This window comes from Myxocyprinus asiaticus, chromosome 13, assembly GCF_019703515.2.
Source record: "Myxocyprinus asiaticus isolate MX2 ecotype Aquarium Trade chromosome 13, UBuf_Myxa_2, whole genome shotgun sequence".
Taxonomy (NCBI): domain Eukaryota; kingdom Metazoa; phylum Chordata; class Actinopteri; order Cypriniformes; family Catostomidae; genus Myxocyprinus; species Myxocyprinus asiaticus.
In genome coordinates this window covers 17,135,835-17,159,154 of record NC_059356.1, presented here as the reverse complement: position 1 = coordinate 17,159,154, position 23,320 = coordinate 17,135,835, and the positions used below count along the sequence as shown (strand labels likewise).

Genomic DNA, 23,320 nt, shown 5'->3' with positions numbered 1-23,320 from the left:
GCACTGTGTGTTCTGACACCTTTCTATCATGGCCAGCATTAAGTTTTTCAGCAATTTGTGCTACAGTAGCTCATTTGTGAGATCGGATGAGACGGGCTAGCCTTCGCTCCCCATGCGCATTAATGAGCCTTGGGCACCCATGACCCTGTCGCCGGTTCACCGGTTGTCCTTCCTTGGACCACTTTTGGTAGGTACTAACCACTGCATACTGGGAACACCCCACAAGTCCAGCCATTTTGGAGATGCTCTGACCCAATCGTCTAGCCATCACAATTTGGCCCTTGTCAAAGTCACTCAGATCCTTACAACTGCTCATTTTTCCTGCTTCCAACACATGAAATTCAAGAACTGACTGTTGACTTGCTGCCCACTATATCCCACCCCTTGACAGGTGCCATTGTAAAAAGATAATAAATGTGTGAAGAGGGGGAGGGTGTGGCCGGGCCGTGAGGTTGCACACCCTGCCCTGAATTGTCCTTATCAGCCGGGAGGGGGATAAAGACGAGCCGGAGGCGCCAGTTCGAGAGAGAGAGGCACACGTGGCCGCTGTGTGTGTGTCTGTGTGTTTATGTTTGTTTAAGTTCAGTTATGTCATTAAAATTATGTTGACTGTTCTGCTGGTTCCCGCCTCCTCCTTGCCCGTCCTGTGAACACTGTTACAAAATTTTATTCACGTCACCTGTGAAGTGGTTTTGATATTGTGGCTGATCGGTGTGTGTGTGTGAGTATATATATATATATATATGTGTGTGTATGTATATATATATATATATATATGTGTATACACACCGATCAGCCACAACATTAAAACCACCTGGCTAATATTGTGCAGGTCCCCCTCGTGCCACCAAAATAGCACCCAGGAGAATCAGCAGTTACAGAAATATCTGCCACCAACAATCATGTCACGGTCAAAATCACTGAGATCACATTTTCCCCATTCTGATGGTTGATGTGAACATTAACTGTAGCTCCTGACCTGTATCTGCATGATTTTATGCACTGCACTGCTGCCACATGACTGGCTGATTAGATAATCACATGGATGATTGTTGGTGCCAGATGGGCTTGTTTGAGTATTTCTGTAACTGCTGATCTCCTGGGATTTTCACGCACAACAGTCTCTAGAAACAGGGCGTGCTGAGTGACTCCAGCCAGGTCTCCTAAACAACCAAATTGGCCTGGTTGTTAGGGAGGGTAGAGTCACATGGGGTAACCTCCTCATGGTCACTATAATGTGGTTCTTGCTCTCGGTGGGGCACGTGGTGAGTTGTACATGGATGCCACGTAGAATAGTGTGGGTCTCCACACGCGCTACGTCTCTGCAGTAACGCACTCAACAAGCCATGTGATAAGATGCGCGGATTGACAGTCTCAGACACGGAGGCAACTGAGGTTCTTCCTCTGCCACCCAGATTGAGGAGTCACTACACCACCACAAGGACTTAGAGCGCATTGGGAATTGGGCATGCCAAATTGGGGAGAAAAGGGGAAAAAAATCAGGAAAAAAAGTTAAAATGCACAAATATATGTTGAAATTAACATTAACCATGTCTAATAAGTGCTGTAGAAGTGTTGTCGGTTGCTAGCTCATGTTAATGTTTACCAATTAAAACTAATTGTAAGGTGCTAACCTTTTTCTCTACTGATTTTAAGTAGTGTCTTTTGACTACATTGCATCTGTCTAGTGAGAGCGAGGTGCGTGCAGTTGGATTTTTCCAGCAGCGCAAACTGCAAGCTTGATGGGAAATTACTTGCTGAACTGAGAATCGCCTCTTTCGGACATAATACTGCGAACTGCTGATCAGTGAGTAGCTGATGAGCATGTGTGAACCGAGGACTTCAATGAGGGGGCGAAACGTTTCAGTCGAGAGATGTAAACTAATTTTACTATAGAGTACTGTGCATGCAGATTATATCTTAAGTTGTGATGAGCTGGATCATGGTTTCTGTATAAAAGGGTGAGTTGATGAAGACTAGTTTGATAACTTTTTATGCTTTAAACATGTGTAGAACATCCGCGTTTGTATATCAGTGTCAGTATTGGGTGCTTTAGGTGCAAAACTTTAATGTAGGATGTTTTGTAAGATCACTAAATGAAACACTGATGACAATAAACACCCTTATTATTATAACTTAATTAAATAAAATGTTATAATCAGCTATATGCCCTTACATATGGCTTTATTGAATGTGTTTGTGCGTAAATTCTACGACGCCGGTGTATTAGCATTATATATAGTGACGTCTTTAGGTGATGACGTAAATGAACTGGTGAATCGGGTTTTTTTAAACAGTTCATTGAAACGAACCATCCGAAAGAACCGGTACGCGGAAAAGAATCGGACTTCCCATCATTAAAATCTGTTCGACTTGCTGTGATATCATGACGACGTATAAGTTTCCTTACAGAAGTTCTACAAGTTGGAGGGTATTATTGTCAAAGGCGGAAGGTATATCTAGATCTGTCTATACGTCATTATCGTTAGAGGTGCCTCCCAAGACTATTAAAGATTTAGATCAGATTCTTTATAACTTTATTTGGAGGAAAAAACCACATTATTTAAAAAAGGAGGTAATTTGTAATCCTAAAGAGCAAGGGGGACTGGAGGTCTTAGATTATAATACTCTCAATGACACTTTTAAAATTAAATGGTTGATAGAGTTTATGAAGAATAGAGAAAGTCCTTGGAATGCATTTCCTAATTATATATTTAATACTCTTGGAGGCATAGACTTTTTGTTGAAATGTAATTTTTCTGTTGATAAAATTCCTGTTAAATTGGCCGGTTTTCACAGACAAGCCCTGTTAGCATGGAAATTGGTGTATAAGCACAATTTTTCACCCCACAACTATTTCATATGGAATATTATTATTTAAAAACAAATCTTTATTCTATCATACTTGGTTCAAGGAAGGAATTCTTTTAGTAAGACAGTTAGTTAATTCCCATGGGTACCTGTTGTCATATACTGAATTTCTTCAGAAATTTCAATTACCAGTTAAACCAAGAGAATTTGCTATTGTTTTTGACGCAATTCCAAAGAGTGTGATGTTACTTTTGAAAAACTGTAACTCAGAAGAAATCAGCATGGTTAATCTTTGTGGAAACATTTTCATTGAAAATGTTGATGTTTTAAAACAACAGTGTAGCAATAAGATTATAAGGAATGCTCTTTGTTCTGTGTCCTTACCGGCAGCAAGATTTTTTTGGTCTTCTTTATTCGGTAATATCTCTTGGGTTAAAGTATGGAAACTGCCAAATAAGTTTTGTATCAATAACAAAGTTAAGGAAGTGTCTTACAAAATACTTCATAGAATTGATCCTGCTAAGCATGTTTTGGAAAGATTTAAGCTTAATATTTCGTATTCCTGTGATTTTTGTGGTCAAGAAAAAGAAACTATTTTGCATCTTTTTTTTTTTCATTGTCTTTACTCAAGATTATTTTGGAAGGATTTGGAATTTTATATTAACAGAAAAATGGAGTGTATGATAGAAATTTGTATATTTGATGTACTTTTTTATACAGAAAAAGAAAATTTGAATTGTAAAGAACAACATATTATACATTTGTTTATTTTGTTAGGAAAATTCCATATACATAAAAAGAAGTGGGCTCAATGTAAACCAAATTTTGCACATTTTATAAATGACTTTAAATTATATGTAAATCTCTTGGAACAAACAAAAAACAAAAAAGCACTGAAAACATGTAATGCTCTGAAAGCATTGAAATTTATGTAATTTTCTTCCTTTATTTATTTATTTATTTATTTATCTCTCTCTCTGGCAGCTAATGTTAATTTGATTATGTGGATATGTAATACCTCTTGTTTTTGTGGCATTTAATCAATAAAGCATTAAAAAAAAGTTCTACAAGTTAAAATGTCCCGCGAGAGCGCAGCGGCGCAGTTGCTTTTTCTGAGCTGTGCATGATGGGAAATTACTTGCTGACGACACAGCTTAATGCTCATTGGCTACCGTGATGATTCATTATCTTCTAAAATGTTTGATTTTTTTTATCTCTAATATCATGTTTTTTATGTGTATCAATTATCTGTGAATATTCCCAGCACTCTGCCAGTACAATCTCTATATGGGATGTGATTTTTATCATATTTCTGAAAAATCTAAAATACGTGTCTTTATTCAACTACAAATTTATGGAAAGACACGTCTTATGGGGGGAATTAAATAAGAGGTACATTGAGTGTTTTGTTCATCATATTTATTTTCATTTAAAAGCAACAGAATGTAAATCGCATCCACTTTATTAACAACAAAGCACATGAACGTGAATCCCGTGATATCTGCTTTGATCTCGAAGGTGTCTGATCCAGTACGAGAAGTGAGAACTGTCCGACTGGACAGCTCTTATTTCACTCCTCCCCTGACTGCAGCCGTCTACTCTCGTCTACTTTCAAGGCGAGGCGTTTGACATCTCAAACGAGCCTAGTGTTTTCATGTGATGACTTAGACAAATTAACCAAATCTGTCATGAACCGACTTCACACTGCTCATCGCACCTGCGTCACTTCCTCTGGCGTGCTCGCGAGTGCTGCTGTTTGTTTTTAGCCTGTCAGCTGACAAACTACGTGTCAAAATAACACCGCAAATTAAAACTAAAATATACAGAATTAATCATATCACAACAAGCAACGACGATAAACTGCGTTAAAGTAGAGAAAGGGTTAGTTTACATAAAACAATTTTAGAAAATGTTGAAACAAACAAGTGCGTGCCTTCAACCCCTCGAAAGACCCAAACAAATAAATGTATTAAATTACATTAACAGAATTAAACTTATTCGAACTGACATCACTCCCAAAACATTCCTAAACCGCTTAGCTACATGAAGATGGTAAGGGATAATTAAAAGTTTGTAAATAAAACTGTGGTTCCGGTGGACATCTTCTCAACCACCGTTGCTCGGGATATAAATTATATTTGATATACTCACGGTTTGGCTTTTGGTCTTGGCCATGGACGTTTACAGGCAGATATTTCAGTAATGTTGTCATTACAGAGCTGTAGTGGATGGCCACCGTTGCCTCTCTCTTGGCAGCTCTGACGTCACACAACAACAACGTTTCACGTAGTGTAGTGACAGGAGAACTGCACCACATGCTCTAGACAGTAGAGGGCAGCACAACACAGCAAATCAAGTTGCATTAAACTGCAGTTCATGGCCAAAAAAAAAAAAAAAAAAAAAAAACCCTGGGAAAATAGCCTACTGAATCCTAGCTAAAGAAAAACAGAAATCCTAATATGGCCTGGATTAATATGACTATTATTTCCACCATATATTTATTATTTAGTAGCACATCATTTGTATTAAATGACTAGTAAAATGTACTTGATTTTTATTTAGCAAGTTTTTGAAGAGTTTTTATAGTATAAAATTAAGTAAAGTCACTTATCTTCATGAGATAATATTGATTGAGTGAATAAATGTAACTTAAACATTTCAGTACTTCTGCAAGTAAACTTATTAAAATGGAATAGTACTTCATTTTTCTTCTTCTTCTTCTTCTTCTTCTTCTTCTTCTTCTTCTTCTTTGTGGACATCTCACATTTTCAAATTTCCTTCATCGGCGAAAAAGAAAACCCCCGCAAAAATATGAAAATTAAACCATGCAAACTCATGAATTATTCAAGGCATGCTGGGAACAGCAGCTTCAAAAAGTTAAAGGGATAGTTCACATAAAAATGAAAATTCTCTCATTATTTACTCACCCTCATGATATCCCAGGTTTAAAAATACCTTAACTCAGTAGGTCCTTAAAATGCAAGTTAATGGAGATTTCTCTTTTGAAGCCCCAAAAATGGCTGACAGACAGACAGTCAGCATAAACGTCATCCATACAACTCAAGTGGTTAAATTAATGTCTTTTAAAAAAGCGACACGATCACTTTTTTTCAGAAATAAAAGATTATTGAAATAAGTAGACCAGAGACCAGAAACAATTAATATTCATGACAGAATGATTCACACTTATGATATATGGTAAGTAAAATGGAATGGGATAATAAAGTGGCTGGAGTAGTTCTGCAATCTGTACTAACCTTTCAGTATGATCTTAACAGACTCTTATTGATTGATTCTTCTGTCATAGTAAATGTAAACTTACGTTACAGTGTTGTATGTTTACATACACTTTTGTACAATGTAATGTAAAATAAAAAAGTATACATTATATTTTCAAACCTTTTTGAATTAGAGTGGACTTCTGCTTGAACTGTCTACTCACATTAATCTGTCTTAATTAAAAATAAGATAATGGATACAACAGTTTGCATTGCTCAGACTTTATAGGACAAATGGTTCAAGTAAGATTATTGAAAATAAGCCAGTTTAGGTGTGGGTTAAACATGATCTGCTACAACAACAAAAAAATCAAAAAAAATTTTTATCCTGTTGTCAGGCAAATGAAGAAATTTACAACAAATATTACACTCAGCGATATACATACTCAAACAAAGGGCAAATAATCTGCAGGTATCTGTTGCACAAAAATAGAGAAAAGAGAGAAACAGAAAAGAGAGTTGGTTTTTTATTTATTTATTTTTTTTTTTAAAGGAAGTGCCTTAATATATGGTTTTTAAAATGCTAATTTAACCATTTGTAAAAAATAAAAAAAATACAAAAGATTGGTATTTTTGATGTCATTCAGTTTTTAAGCAAAGTACTTAAAGCTATAGACTGTCTCTGCAGCTGGTCAGCTGCTTTTGATGAAGATAAATAGAAAAACATTTTATTATTGGACTGGAAAGTATAAGGAATTAACATGCATTCTCTGGTACTTCAAAATGTCCACATATTATTATCTACAAACATTTGTCTTTCAAGTATACTGCTTGTTTGTAAAATGTCCTCCTCTGCTGCATTTATTCAGTGGAGGTATTGCCATCCAGCTCTGCATCTTTGGTGAAGGTGGGGACAGGACCTTGGGGAGTGTCAGTGAGAGTGCAGTAATCTTGTTTGAAGCATACAGGCGTTGGGTTAATGATTGCCGGTGCTTCAGATGACCCGCAACTCTCAGAACTCTCAAGACTAAGCACAGAGTTCTTCAAAGAGAGAACATCTCCACTGCAACACACTGTGCTTAGACACTGTATGAGGTCATCCACTTGATCAGGCAACTCTTCACAGGACAAAGAAAGTTCCTCACACGGGATACTTGTCTCACTACACACATCGGTTGTTTGGAAAGGGGCCCAGATCGCAGCTGTGGGGCCCACATAAGCTGTGTAGCATTGAGCTGAGGGATGCACGTCTGTTTTCTCTCCATAATCCTGTAGTGTAGTTTTGGCCTCGGCAATCTTGTCAATTGTTGAAAATTCTTCCATAACACAAACATCTTGTATAGGACTCTTTGCCAAAACCCAACACTTAGGATAAAAAGGAGACTATATATTAATCTAATGCATGCTGCAAAGATTAAATCGAACACCCTGTCTACATCAGACACGTCCTTTGACACAATGCGACACTGAAGCAGCAGCTTAAGGCTGTCTATACTGGAACATGTGAAGTTCTGTGGGTGAATAAGTATCATACAGTACAGTCCACTGGAATAAAGATTTACTTATTATATAATTATTGTAATGTTACTGTTGCTAAAACTGCATTAACCTCCTGAGACCCTCCGCATGACTGCTGTGTGCATTTTCCATCTGTAACTAGTAGCACCTAATAAACAAGCAAAAAAATAATAATAAATAGAAAAATAAATAAAAACATTACTAGAGCAAATCGTTTTCCTAAAAATGTATGTCCACATATGTGGACAGCGGGAATCATTTGTGAAATTTTAAGGAATTTCAAGCTATAGAACGTCAGATTTTATTCATCAAATAGTTTATTAAGTTTCCAGAAGTGTTGGTTATTCATAATTTGAGACGTTATAGACATTACAGCTGATTTTCTATAAAGCTGAATTAATAATTTTGATTAAAGGTAATGGCCAGCATCATCAAATCATTGCCAACCATGTTAAAATAAAATTTTGCATTATACAATTTTGAATCTATGAACTGATTATCATTGTCCCATGTCTACCAAACATGTTGAGTGGTCCAAATATCATCTGAAGCATGAAATTGAACTTTTGGCCAGATGTTAGAAGTGAATGCACTAGGCTGCATAGGAAAGCTATAGGATGCTCCCTTGCTCCCTTATTAGTAAATTACTTAACCTCCAGTGTGCTATCTGTCTTCACTGGTCTCAGAACAGTTTGAAATCCACCTTATTTTCATCCTAACTCCGTATACAGCCTCTGAAAGCAACATTTTCCAGCTTTTGGATACATCCATTGATACTCAATGTTATAATGCACAGAGAATGTAGGATTTTAATGGAAAGTTAGTCCTATTGTCCACGTACATGGACATTGTGTTTAACAGCATGCCGTTTCGTGATAAATCGATGCAATGTTTAAAATGGCATATCAGATGAAACAAGAGACTCTACTCTTTTGACTCTAACAGGTTTTAAAGGGACAGTTCACCCAAAAATGAAAATTCTCTCATCATTTACTCACCCTCATGCCATCCCAGATATGTATGATGTTCTTTCTTCTGCAGGACACAAATGAAGATTTTTAGAAGAATATTTCAGCTCTGTAGGTCCATTCAATGCAAGTGAATGGGTGCCAAAATTTTGAAGCTCCAAAATGCACATAAATTCAGCATAAAAGTAATCCATAAGACATTAAATCGATAGCTTCTGAAGCAATATGATAGGTGTGGGTGAGAAACAGATCAATATTTAAGTCAGTTTTTACCAGAAATTCTCCTCCCTGCCCAGTAGGGGGCTATATGCACGAAGAATGCAAATCACCAAAAACAAAAGAAGAAGATAAGCTAAAAATCTTTGTTTGTGTTCAGCAGAAGAAAGAAAGTCATACACATCTGAAATGGTATGAGGGTGAGTAAATGATGAGAGAATTTTCATTTTGGGGTGAACTATCCCTGTAATGTGAAAACTTAACCTGGTTTCTTACCAGATGTTATTTTGTTGCTGTTTCTCCAAATGACAACCTCGGCTGAGATTGGCACCATGTTGTTTTGTCATGAGTCGGTAAGCTGAAAGTTTAACCCTTTAATGACAGCCTAGTGTATCCTAAATTGAGATCAGTTGGTTTAAAAAAATAAAAATAAAAAATAAAATAAGCATAGCCTATAGCGAAACCAAAACGTAATGTCCACGCATGTGGACGTGGGGGTCTCACGAGGTTAATATGGCTAGAAATAAAAGATTATTGAAATAAGTAGACCAGAGACCAGAAACAATTAATATTCATGACAGAATGATTCACACTTATGATATATGGTAAGTAAAATGGAATGGGATAATAAAGTGGCTGGAGTAAGCTCTGCAATCTGTACTAACCTTTCAGTGATATAATGAGTAATACATACAGTATAATTCATAATTTCTGTATAAGATCACAGTTATACATTGATTTATTTATTTATTTATTTATTTATTTTTCCAAATAAATGTTTATTTATTTATTTATTTGGCACTGGCATGTCTGTAACTATTTCATAAGCTCTTTGCAGTTCTGTATTGAAACCTTAGGGGTTCGAACCCCCAGCTGAGTTGTGTGAAGTATTACCTGAAAATTGCCTTGGTAATGTTGGTATAGGGGCTGAAAATATGTCGCCGGTGTTGGCACCCATGCAATTTCTTTTATTTTCATTCTGTATTGCATAAAATACAACACATACTAGTTATCGTTCTTGCGTTATCCGAGTTCCATCAGTTTACAGTATATATAGGCATATGATAAACAATTACCTTGCAACAGGAACTGACAAGAGCAGAATTAGAAATCCAAGCATCAAACACGTTATGATGGCAATCCTGCCAACTTGATTGGATTGGTCTTGAAAAAAATCGATGGGAAAAAGAGAGAAACAACAGTGATGTACCAAATTTGACCTTCCAGCGACTTCTAAAAAAGGGAAAAATGACCGCTCAGCAATTACATGAGTACTTCTACCTTTTTTCTTTTTTTTTTTTTTTACCTTCGAGTGTCGTTTTCCATTTTATTGCAATGCTCCAGTCACTCAACGTTCCATTGTAAAAGTGATTTTGATCTATCCCAGTCCTCACCATAGCAGTGTATTGAGCACCCCGAACAAGTTTTAGTTCATCAATTTGAAGCATTTCTGGGTGAGCAATGACCTCCTTGAAATATCATTTTATAAAAGTAATTAATGAAACTATTCATTAAAGATGTCAGCAGTCAAGCAGAAATACACATACACAAATGATGTTACATATATTTCTTTGATGTGGGTTTAATGCTGTGTGAATGTCTAAGAATCGTAACTGTCTTACACTGCCACGATCTCCCTCTTTGTAATACAGGAACTCGTACATAAAGGGTAAAACCTTTCCATAGACGTGATGTTCATATCCACTCTGCCATTTAAAGTGATAGGTTCCATTTGCATATTGAAACATAAAATTATCTGGGGGTTTTGGTTTAACTGAGGAAAAAGACAGAGGCTTTAAAAAATCATTGTATATGAAATCCTTGTATAAGTAAATTTACTCTGTAAAGCATAATGGCTATATACAATATGTACTTATATAAAACATACAGCAAATTTGGCTGTGGTTTGTTCGGATCACGTCAGAATCTACTTACTATTTTTAGCTGGATAATAAGAAGATTCCAACAGCAAGGAATTATTTTGTCCGTTTTCCAAATAAAAAAGTGTTATTGTATATTGGTCAATATCCATGAACCCAGAAAAAGCCTTTTCTTCAAAAGAATAGGTACAGCTGTAATCCTCATAAGCTCTCTGAAGTGCGCATTCAAACGTGCTGTGTACGAAAAAGTTGTAGAATCATGTTTAGGAAAATCTTTGCCTCATTGCACCACACTGGCAATGCACACCTACAGTTTAATTGTATAAAATGCAATGCTTAATGAAAAACGGTGTGTATGAATTACTAATCAGCCAATGCTTATGAATAACTGCAGTATGTTTACACATTCTCCTTGTTCTGATCAAATTTCAGCCAATATGATCTGTTTGTAGCTCTGGCGGGTGTCACTGGTATTTTTAAAGAGCAGTTGATGGTGAGCCAGTAATCTGTCACACAGGTGTACCCATCTGGCAGAGCTGAAATATAAGGGGAAAAGGTCATATGGTCAATGGGAAGTATGTATGAATAAAAATGAATGTAGATTTGACAAATCTGTTTTACCATGTGAACTGGCTTTAGGTTGCAGTGGAAAAGCCAGAAGAATGCAGAAAATTCCAGTGAGGTTCATTGTTATATGTCACTTTTGCGTACACACACTTGACTTTAAACTCACATGCTCAGTCAGAACTCACATGTGTTTAATACAATGCATGCAGCTGAAAAGATTGAAAATGCAGCATAATGCACCAAATACTCAAGTGATCAAAAACACTTTCAGTATTAAAAGCCTCTTGGGTTATACGGATATTAACTTCACCTCCTAAGCCTGACTTGAACCACTGCTAATTAGAGAGATGCAATAAATATTACACAATTGTGATGTCAGGTATTCATTCTTAAAGTGTTTTTAATGAACGTATACAGTGTAATTTAAAACACCAAATACGTAAATCTGCTATAAATCAAGAATACATTTAAGTCTTGTATCTGTATCATACATTTCTGAATTATTAGTACAAATCGTAAAGATGACATAAGCTAGAACAGTTATTTCAACTCACCACATTTATTCGGACACTTTAGAGAAATATTACATAACTGGAAAGGAGAAGTCTGAGACAGAGCAGAGCAGCATAGACAAATCAAGCCGGCTTTATATACAGAGCGGTTCCTGTTTATGTAGGAGATCTTAACCTCTATGTTATCTAAAATCTCTGATCTGATTAGTTACACTGGCATCATAAGGTTCATGCTTTCCCATACACAAAATATCACTTGTGAAAACCACACATTAAATTCATGTGATCTTTTTAAACTATACAACATTATGTACTATGTAATATACCAGTTGAAGGAATGAGTTTATATATAGGATTGTATAAAAGGGAGACTCTGAATCTTAATTCAGATTAATTCTTTGTTGGTTTGACAAAGCATTTTAGTTACTCTAATCTTAGTTTCCCTTTTTATTATCTAATTTATAGACCTAATTAAAAATCTGTAACATTTCCAGCCATTAAATGAACCTTGACATGACTTTATACTGTTCCATTTCAGACATTTTTGTGCAGTGATATTAATAGATAAAAGATGAGCAGTTAACAGCTTCTTTTATTGGTGGCTTCTTACATAACTAATTTGGCATTGTCTTAGATGGTTGCTACTTTCTTTTTCATTTCCTTTTTTACATTTCAGATGTGGCAGGAAAAAAAAAAAGTGTTATAAGGCGACAAAATCTGCTGTACAGATTGATGGTGGCTTTCATAAGGAATGCATATTTGTTAATGGGCACACTCTCAACCATTATTTTCTATTTATCCATATTTTGACATTATCATGGCTTTTAATCTGACTTTTAATAGATTGATTAAAAACCTTTAAACTTATTATGGTATATATGGTTCGCTTCTTAACTGACATGGATGTTTCCAGAAATGTTAAACTAGAATCACCAAAATTGACATGTACCGTAGCTGCTGAAATGGCTGAACTGTAAAAAGTTAAGGCTAAAAAAGCACAAAAACCCTCAAATCATATGTTTGTCAAGCGACCATGAATTTTACTTTTTAAACCTTCCATTCAAGTCTTATCTACCAAATAAAGTCTGTAATCAACAAATAAATGGTCTCACCAAGAGTAATAAATAATCAGATCATCATAACAATAAAGTGCATGAAATAATTTTAGGATCATTAAATTATGTGTCTGTTTCATAAAGTGGATTGCTATTACAGAAACATTGTGAAAAAGTTATCAAAGAACACCTGATTAGGACTGCAGGGTTCAGCTAATCATTTGTGCAAAAGATCTGATATGTAGAATTACCCATTGTATTATCAGGTGGCTGGGATTATTTGCCTGGCAGTGACACATGCTTATCTTGCTCAGGCCAGCAAATACTGATAACACCCACAACTGAAGAACTGCATATGTCATGAATTTCCATAGCATAAAAGCTTACAAAGTCCTTTATTTCTCAAATTATCAATCTTACCTCAATAGATAATCAGTACAAAAATGCAATGCCTTCATCCCAATTCACGTACTTCTACTGCGCACTAAATGTGCGTTTTCCTGGTGCTGGAAAAGTACATACTTTTGAGTGTTTGACAGTATGGATAAATTGGATCATACTAACACATCTTGACACCACAGACCCCTTTGTCGCCAGACTGATCACACTGTGGATTCGGCAACATTAAGTCGAATCCACATAAGAAATAAAAAATACACCCCGTCAAAATACCACTAAGCACGTGCTTAGACCCCGTCAAAACACTGCTAAGCACACGTCCTCCCCTGTAACCACCCAACCCCCCATAAGACTGGAAACAGTTTGAGCACTGGGTGATCAACTAACTTTTTTCAATAACCAATTAAACTTTTACATTTGGTCCCCCGCCAATTTTGAATATTTGGTGATATTCTTGGGTTGTGAGCAATATAATAACAATAATAATAATAATAATTCCTTACATTTATATAACGCTTTTCTAGGCACTCAAAGTGCTTTACATTGTATAGGGGGAATCTCCTCAACCACCACCAAGGTGCAGCATCCACCTGGATGATACGAGGGCAGCCATAGTGCGCCAGTACGCTCACCACACACCAGCTATTGGTTGAGAGGAGAGAGTAGAGTTGTAGAACCAATTAATGGATGGGGATTATTAGGAGGCCATGATTGAGAAGGGCCAATGACAGCAATATAGCACGCACCAATGAGTACTTTGAAAATCCACTAGAAATAGTACACCATCCAGGCACCTTTGGCATAGTGTATAACACAGTAAATTTGGCACAATCTTGCATATGTATACAAATTGCAGACTTCTATATAGTCCGCAGGATCCTGTTGTAGAAAAGTGTCCTGTGAAAGATCCTTTGCACACAATCTCACGTAAGCCACTGCTAGGCCTATGCCTTGCTGGGCTGTAACTTATGAGCAAATTAAGTCCAAACAGGGACATCTTCAGCCTTGTTTGTACAAGCTAAGAAACTTGTACTGTTTATTATTCAGTTTTGGCTGATTGGTTCCATTTGATGTTGTAGTACACAGTCCCGGCTACTTTCCAGTGCTTTGGGTATCAACTTGGACTGCAGAAAAAGCTGCCCACTGTTTGACATAATTTGAATGGGAGCACTCTACACCGTCCAGAGAGGAAGTCTCTATCTGTTCGTTCCCATCAAATGCTGAGGGGCTAGAACTGTCTGACTCAAGAAAGCCACTGTCTATGGTGTCTAAATCCAATCCCATTTGAGGGTAACCATCATCGAATTGCTCATTAGAACTATAAGAGTCCAGAGAGACATGTTCAATGTTCTCCAGGTCATCCTCTTGTAGATGCCAATCGTCACAGTCTAAAGCTTGTAAGCCACCTCTCCTGTCAGGCCCTACAGCTTCGGGCTGCCCATCAGTGACTTCAAGCAATCTCTGATTGGCTTCTTTGGAGTTGAGGAACTCCTCCAGGCTCCGTTTATGACTCTTGCCAGAGCAGTCGGCCATGATGCCCTCCTGATCAGATACGGTAACAGTGTCCATTGATATGTGGCCGCCGGAGTGTGTGACACCATCACTGTTGCTTCCAAGGAGTTTGGATGAGTTTTGAATTGCCAGAATGAAAGGGCTGGAGTCTCGGTGACTGTTCCTGTTGTTACCAGGTTCCTCTGATCTTTCACTCTGCTGCTTGTCACAAAGCACCTGTAGAGTGGCGCTCTTCTCAAGGACATCATAGTTATTGAAGGTCAGGACTGGCCCTACCCATTTCTGAAAGAAAACATGAGAAGATCTTGTTTATTCTGTCTTGAAATCAGTTATATAGATGACATTACAGACTGCAGGGCTCAACAATAAGGGTGGCCCAATGGCCCAGTGACCCAAGACCTGTCTTGGACTAGTTGATATCACTTGCCAGTACCTCAGTGTTGCATTGCCACTACACCTTACATTTGTTGATCTTGTGCATGTGTTTTATGCCTTGCATACTTCTGTGTTGTTTATTGTACAGTGTTGCTGAGAATTATATTGATTTAAATATGTCACCAAGGCTAAAGGTAATGTTATCAGGCTGGCTAACATGAGGTTTTGAAGAAATTACAACAATGACTTGTGATCATCGGCCGATAAACCATATGGGCAATTGAGCGAGTGCTCAGGGGCAACATGACTCCAGGAGGCTATTTGAGTTTCGTTTCTAGCACTTGGAAAATCCACAATGGATGCCTTTTACAGTGTTGCAAAAATGCAAAATGAATCTTATGTCTACGCAACGCACATGGCTGTTGCCCAGGGGCACCGTGAACTCTTAATATGCCACTGCTTGTGATAGTCTTGGAAGCATCAGTATGCCAGCGTTTTTCAGAAAAAATGCATTTACGAATGTACAATACTGCCATCATGAACATGTCAGGGACATTATAGGTACTTTATAGCTTTATGATTTCCAGCTATTATTGCACATTAATTTATCGCAAATACATTTTGTGTTCTTTATTTTTATAAATAAGGTTAGCTCTGAGGTAAACATTTTGACATTGTAAAATATGTCATTTAGTTAGTGGAGCTATTGATAATAATGCCTTTACACTGGGCAAGTATATAAATGAAAAATACATTACATATCTGTACAGATCACATCTTCAGCTCAGCTGTCTGAACTTGTGAAAATCCTAAACTGCTGAACTTGACAAAACACTGTGACTGAGATGAAAACAACTGAGATCCACCAACAGCACCACTTTGCAGATGAAACAAAGAACAACAAGCATGACCATAAGCATCACTTCCTGCCTAATAAAAAGTGTTTTTTCAGCCCTAAGTTTGGTTTATGAATGCTCTTAGAAAGAATCTAGGTTTGTAAATAGGTTGCACGCACATAATCAAAATAATTTTCTAAGTCATCTAGTGAAAGCTACCCAGCTACACTAACACAATGATATAGGGAAAAATCTCATAAATGTTCAATGCCATTCATCAACACTGTACTTTAGCATTTCTTGACAAGAACTCGAACAAGTATGGAATCTGATTTTGTTTTGAGTCCCTTCTTTTCATACAATTTGTTTCACTTCTTGGCAATTTCGATACACCCAATATTAATCAACGATTGATTTTCTTTTGCACATGACTTGAGAATGCAAAAGATCTGGAGACCGGTGTACGTTTGGATAACAGGATTGTCTCCTCTTTCATACTTTCTAATTATGCACTGTCGTGGCTGTCAAGACCTGAAGTAATAATACAGGAATCCTGTTTTTGTTTTTTTTTGTTTTTTTGGCATAGCAGAAATGCTTACTTGGCTTGCAGTGAATGGAATATACTAGTGCAACTGAGCAAATTGTCAACAAATGGAAAGTCAAGACCTAGGAATAGGATGTGACTTTTATTTCATTTTATTTCATAAGCCTAAGAAAATAATTCATGAGGCATACTTGATATTTGAGCTTAAAGTCAATTTATTTTTTACACTGTATATTTAACCCATTCATTAGGATTGCATTAGGTTTATATGAGTCTCGGATTTAGCCTCTTCTGGTCTCAGCCTGGACTCATACTCTGATGAGCTGGTCTCGAACTACAACACTCAACTCTCAACTCAAATCTGCACAGTTCTCATTTCAGCATGCTGCCCCCTGCTGGAAAATGTTTGCCTTGAAACGTAGTCTCCACTATTTCTTGAGTACCCATGTTGGAACAAAGCAGGTGACTCAAGTCTTGCTAGTTCACAAAATTGACCTATTTCATAACATTGAGGTTTCCAAGAAATCCGCAAGCCAAGAAATGTCTCTTCTATTAATATCTTGTCAATATTAAAGAAGATGCTCTTTCACAGAATAACAAAAACAACTAATTAAATAACTATCAATCTGATTGTTTTTGTTATACTATCAAGAGCTTTAGAACGTATGGTATTTTATTTTTCAGCACACTTTACCCAGAGGAATGTTCACTAAATTTCCCCTTTAATTAAAAACAGCAATTTATAACCACCCACCTTATCAGAATTTGGGTTTGAACTCAAAATACTTCCCATTCGAGGGGAAAACTGCTACTTTCAGTTTGCACATGTAACAGTCTCACCCAAATGTTTATAATCGAGCCCTCCCTGTCCTTTGAAGCCCCTACAGACTAACTCATTTGCAAAATGTCACATTCCCTGCTCAAGAGTGAATTGAACCAAGTCTTATACACGAAAGTCCCCTTATAAAACACATTAACGCACTTAACCACACAGCAACTTCTGCTTATGCATGAGAGGCTTAGAGCTTGGGTTGAAACAAAAAATAAAACTTTTAGAATAAGGTTTTATTTTATTTTTTTTTTAAGTAAAAACATTGCATATCCTGAACTACCAATGAACAATATACTGTATTTTTACAGCATTGTTCATTGGTAGTTCATGTTAGTTCATAATGCATTAACTAATATAATTTATTAGTTTATGCTGAAATTAAAGGTGCACTCAGTAATTTTTTTCCTCATTTAAAATATTTTACTCCTAAAGAAATGAATGGTAATTTTTAAACATATGTATGAAATCATGACCACTCATGTGAGATGAAGATTTCAGTCATATCAGTAACATTATAAAAGCTGTTTTATTCTACATGGAGAGGGTCCCCTCACTGGGGCTGCCATGTTAGGATCACATGACCATCTGAATATTACTCCTTTAATCTCAGTAACTGCCCTGTTATTGGACATTTTCACTCATGGATAAAATGAATGCTGGCTCACTGAGCATAATGAATTTCTACAATGGCATCGGAAACTGAAAACTATTGTGTTTGAAACACAGCATCTAGGCCACTATGTGTCAATGTAAGCAATACTTTGACGTACTTAAAAAATTACAGCGTGCTCCTTTAACATTAACCAAGATTAAAGAGCACCTATTATGGTTTTTAAACGTGCCTAATTTTGTTTTAAATGTCTCATACAATAGATTTACATGCATCCAAGGTCAAAAAACACTTTCATTTGCTCATAATTTAAATTGCAGCATTACCTTTTTTTTCCCCCAGTGTCAAAAATGGCTCGTTCAATGATCCGTTCTAAAGGATTCATTCTAAACTCCTCCTTTCAGAGAGCCTACTCTGCTCTGATTGGTCAGATGTCCCAGTCTGTTGTGATTGGTCTACCGCTTAGTGTAGTGTTTGAGTGCAGGTCAAAGCTGTTCGCGAGCAGCCAATGAAGACCAGAGGCGGGTTTTTTGTTACCAAATTAGGTAGGTTAGTACAGGAAGTAAGTCTGGAATTACTAACGACTCATTTCAGGTGTTCAGAATCAGTTCTTTCTTTTGGGAGTCAATAACTCCATTTGTTGCGCAGTTTGATTTTTTTACATTCACAAACAGCTATATAACACACTACATGAAAGGTAATATTTGAAAAACCATATTAGGTGCTCTTTAATAAATGCTGAAAAGTACTGTTCATAGTTGGTGTGCATGTTAACTAAAGTAGATTACTAATGTTAATGAATACAGCCTTATTATAAAGTGCTACCAGGAAAAGGAAAGAAAAGAAAAGCAGGCATACCTTAAAGTCTCCTTGATATGTATGGTAGAGTGGTTTGAAGTAGTCATGGGGACTTGGAATATGTTGCCATAAAGACAGCTTTTTGATGCCCCCTCTGTAAACAAGCAAAGTTGAATGAAATATCTGATTAGACAAACACTTGTTACATCTCGTTTCTTTCTCTGCCTATTTTAAATATAAAATAATTAAGCTTGGACTGTCCATCAATGTTCTTAAAGAATAGTTCAACCAAAAATGAAAATTCTCACATCATTTACTCACCCTCATGCCATCTCAGATATGTATGACTTTCTTTCATCTACTGAACTCTAATGGAGATTTTTAGAAGAATTTCTCTGCTCGGTAGGTACATAAAATGCAAGTGAATGGGTGCCAAAATTTTGAAGCTCCAAAAATCACATAAGTTAGCATAAAAGCAATCCATACGTCTCCAGTGGTTAAATCAATGTCTTCCGAAGTTATATGATAGGTGTCGGTGAGAAACAGATCACTTTCACATTCTTCGTGTGTTTTTGGTGATTCACGTTCTTCATGCATATCACCCCCTACTGGGCCGGGAGAAGAATTTTAAGCAAAAAGGGACTTTATTGATCTCTTTCTCACCCACACCTATCATATCACTTCTGAAAATATGGATTAAAACACTGGAGTTGTATGGATTACTTCTATGATGCCTTTATGGGCTTTTTGGAGTGCCAATATTTTAGCACCCATTCACTTGCGTTGTACGGACCTACAGAGCTGAAATATTCTTCTAAAAATTATTTGTGTTCTGCAGAAGAAAGAAAGTCATATACATCTGGGATGGCATGAGGGTGAGTAAATGATGAGAGAATGTTCATTTTTGGGTGAGCTCTATAAGATTTGGAAAATGACCACAAATCTTTCAGATTATGCAACATTTGGTGTAAGCCAAAGAGGAGGGCTTCCCCAGAGTCTTGGTTACCCACAAGGTTTCTTCCTCAACTACATAACATCTTAGCAAGTTTTCCTTGCCACTGTTGCCTTCAGTTTACTCACTAGGAGGTTTGTAATTCACTATTTGTCTATTGTATCTAAAAGCTGCTTTGAAACAATTTGCATTGTAAAAAGTGCTATATAAACAAACTGAATTGATCTAATACAAGTGTAGTTTGGTGGGTGCATTTCAATCAGGGCATTTGGATGCATTCACTGTCATTGTAGAACATACGGCTGTCATGCTGTTCAAGTGCTGAAAAAGAAATAAAAACAGCAGCTGTCATGAAATGTTGTGCACTGGAGAAATGCTCGTTCTGTGCACTTGCAGAGCTGTAGCACTGACTTCCTCCAATCTTTCACCTACATGAAAATAGACTGTCTGCAAGAACGTATCCGATGCTGTTGTGGTTTCTGTGAACATGGAAGGTGAAAAAGGACTATTCGTATACGGTAAAAGCTGTCATGTTCATTACTGGAAAACGCATGAAGAGGATGCGCTAATCAATACATGAAATCATACTCATCTATAATGTTTTATTAGACAGTCCACCACTATGTGAGATATCAGGCAAAATTCTCAGTACATTATCTTTGAGATTTTTAAGAATGACAAAAGATATCTGAATGACAGAAGATGGTTGGATTGAAAGCAAAGGTTAATTAAGGTCCCAAAGGCATTTGACATTTGACAAAGTGACTCATCTGAGTCATAAATGAAGTGTGTGTCATAATGTGAGAGACTCAAGTTTGCTTCACCATATCCCACAAGGTGGCTTTTGAGCATGGCCATAAGATTCCCTAATGTCTTGATTATGAAATCTCTTTGTCATTTATTTTATGCACATTTTGCAAACTCCTACTGTAAAAACAATGGGCACGGTCAGATCTAATTGCATATTTAGCATACTTATTTAAAGGGAGATGAAATGTGACTGAGGTTAACATTCCGCCAAGAATCTACCTTTGCGTTCTTTGGCAGAAAGTCTTATGGGTTTAGAACAACCTGAGGGTGAGTGCATAAGAATTTGTATCTGAAAATATGAACTGGAGAATTAAATTAAATATTGGACAAATAAAATTAGCTGGTTTTTATACTGATAACCAAAAGAGACACTCACAATTTGACAGTGTACAGGAGAACCACCATCACCACAATGGCGACTGCCACCAACAACAGGAAATAGTACTGTTCTGACCCCGGAGCATTAGATTTCCATTCAAATATGCTTCCAGATGTCCATTCAGTGGTCCATTCAACACTGTTGCTCCATTCACTCCACATGGATGTAAACCATCTAGGATGCACTGCGACCTGGACATCTGCCACATACTGCCTTCCTGGCAAGAAGCTTTCACTCATGATTACCATGGATTGTTGGTTCTGTTCCAGAAGGTAAATTTGTCCCTTCTGTGGAATAATCAAAAGACTGTACAATTACTTGTTGTTCAGATAAATTATGAATTGATAAAATGTTTAAAATGCAGTGGAGTACAAGAGTCCAGTGGAAATGCTGATGGTTTTTTTTAAGATTTTTTTTAATATTCATATTATTATTATTATTATTATTACTATTACAAATTATATTGTCAGCAAAACTATTTGAGAGAAAAGTTGCAAAAGTTGAAGTAATTTCTTAGTATTTGGTATGTCTGATTTGTATGCAAAACCTAATGATCCAGGTTATCATTGCATGATTTGAGAATGTTCCAATGATCCAAAGAGAACCTTTTATGCTTTAGTGGGTGCAAGGAAATACTTCTGTACAAAGGAGTTAATGTGGTCAATGTCACAAATTGGCCTATTTGATTAGTGACCTAGAATTAGTGTAGAAAGTTAATTATTTCTTATTTATTTTACATCATTATGTCTCTTTGGTTCTTCTTCTCTTAAAAATCTTCCCTAAAAAAACAACAACAAAAAGTCCTAAATCCTAGATTTTAAATCCTAGATTTTCAATGTGGACTTCTGAACCCCACTGTATGTCAATTTGGAGTCCCTTTGTCTTCAAATGGATAGAAGAATTCAGCTTTTACCTCATCTGGGGCACCTTTAGTTCGCAATCGTACTCTGTAGTATAATTTTTCATACAGATCGTGCTCTGTATACGCCACATCCCAAGTGAGATTAAAACCTTCATCAAATCCTTCAGTCCTTAGGTTAAAAGGCCTTTTAGGCTTAACTTTAAGAAGGGAAAATAAGCATTAGAGAATACAGCAGATGGATAAAAAAAGACTCCTGAAATACATGACACTTCAAGTAGGTAGAGTGACGTACCAGATTTGTACAGAAACATTTCTTCTGAGTAGCGATTTGTTGGGATCTCCAGCCCTCCTTTATGGGACATTTGTGTTATTGTTATATTGCAAATGGTATCATAGGCCATTATTATTTCATGTTCCTCTGATTCCATTGTGCACCAAGATTGTGGTGATTTGATACTGCAGCTCACATTCACGGCATTACCTTCATCCCTGGTTAAAACAATGACTGAGGGGGTCAGACACTGCTTCAGTAAAATGACTCAGCAAATTCCTCTATGAACTGTCATTCCACATTTGCAAGACTCAAAGTAAGAACATGATGTGCTAGATCTGTACCTGCAATCTGCAACAATGATACATGATGCAGTTCCTGCCAAGTCAGAATTAGAGCAGTTCAGCATAGAGATGAAGTCTGTGGTGCAGGTCACTTTGCACATACTGTCATCTGCAAAAAGTGCTAAAGGAAATGTAGTCATTTGAGAGACAGGAACAACAGCATTTCTTCTCAATGCAACACCTGCGTTGGTCAAAGGTCGCAAACTAAACCATTCTAAACCAACCTGTTGCTGTTTATTTCCCCCCTGCCATTTCTGAAACTTATTTTCGAATGACTTTACAGTAACGATCAGATTGAAATTTATGTAAACTTACTGCACTCGATGAGTCCACAGACAACAAGTAAGGAAATGGCTTGCCATAGAGCCATCGTGGAGAAACAATGGAAGAATCTGTGATCAGCTCTGCTCAAATGCATATTAAAGAGCCCACATGGAAACTGAAATCAAAGTAAATTAAAACATTGTCATATGTTAACGTGAAAAACAAACCTTAATTTATAATATTTATTATTTTACTTATGTCATATTTTTAATGTGAATATGTAATTATACATAGGTATCATAGATACTACTCCTAATACTAATAATATTTTGCATACATAATTTTAAACTCATAAGATTAAAACATACAAATAAATATTTAAATTAAATAAACTTGATAATAAATACATTTAAAACACATAGTTAATATTTATATACATCCTGTATAAAACAAGTAAACAAACATTTTAAATCACAAATGTTACAGAATTACCCCCATTCACATAATAATATATATAATTCAGCTTATATCAGTAACTGTAGCAACAAGAGCTGTGCTATGCTACAGGCATTAAACAGAAAAAGAGAGGAGTTAAGTTAAAAAGAAAAAAAGACAGGTGAAAGTGGCTGTAAAGAAGAAGAGGAATTTTACAACATTCTTACATTAATAATATTCCCATCGAATCAGTGTTCATAAAAATGTAAGATTCTGATGTAAATATAAATTACTGAAGGTCTCAATCAAATGCCAGTTGTACATCACGGAAGCCCTGACATTTACAGTATGC

General features: G+C 36.4%; 2 protein-coding genes across 2 annotated transcripts; both read right to left on the bottom strand.

Annotated features, from left to right (window-relative positions):
- Nucleotides 1-6,310: 6,310 nt before the first annotated feature.
- il21r.2 (interleukin 21 receptor, tandem duplicate 2) lies at nucleotides 6,311-11,788 on the bottom strand. Its single transcript, XM_051713625.1, has 9 exons — nucleotides 11,733-11,788; nucleotides 11,233-11,387; nucleotides 11,015-11,147; nucleotides 10,667-10,845; nucleotides 10,354-10,505; nucleotides 10,038-10,200; nucleotides 9,808-9,895; nucleotides 9,626-9,710; nucleotides 6,311-7,394 (listed from the first exon to the last, which is right to left on the bottom strand). The coding sequence occupies exons 2-9, from the start codon at nucleotides 11,297-11,299 to the stop codon at nucleotides 6,891-6,893; spliced, it is 1,371 nt and encodes a 456-aa protein (XP_051569585.1). The 5' UTR covers nucleotides 11,300-11,387; nucleotides 11,733-11,788; the 3' UTR covers nucleotides 6,311-6,890.
- Nucleotides 11,561-23,320, bottom strand: LOC127449958 (interleukin-21 receptor-like). Its single transcript, XM_051713613.1, has 8 exons — nucleotides 23,196-23,320; nucleotides 22,585-22,708; nucleotides 22,270-22,390; nucleotides 21,947-22,143; nucleotides 21,706-21,851; nucleotides 20,790-21,079; nucleotides 18,712-18,805; nucleotides 11,561-14,938 (listed from the first exon to the last, which is right to left on the bottom strand). Exons 2-8 carry the CDS (start codon nucleotides 22,685-22,687, stop codon nucleotides 14,237-14,239), a joined length of 1,653 nt encoding a protein of 550 aa, XP_051569573.1. The 5' UTR covers nucleotides 22,688-22,708; nucleotides 23,196-23,320; the 3' UTR covers nucleotides 11,561-14,236.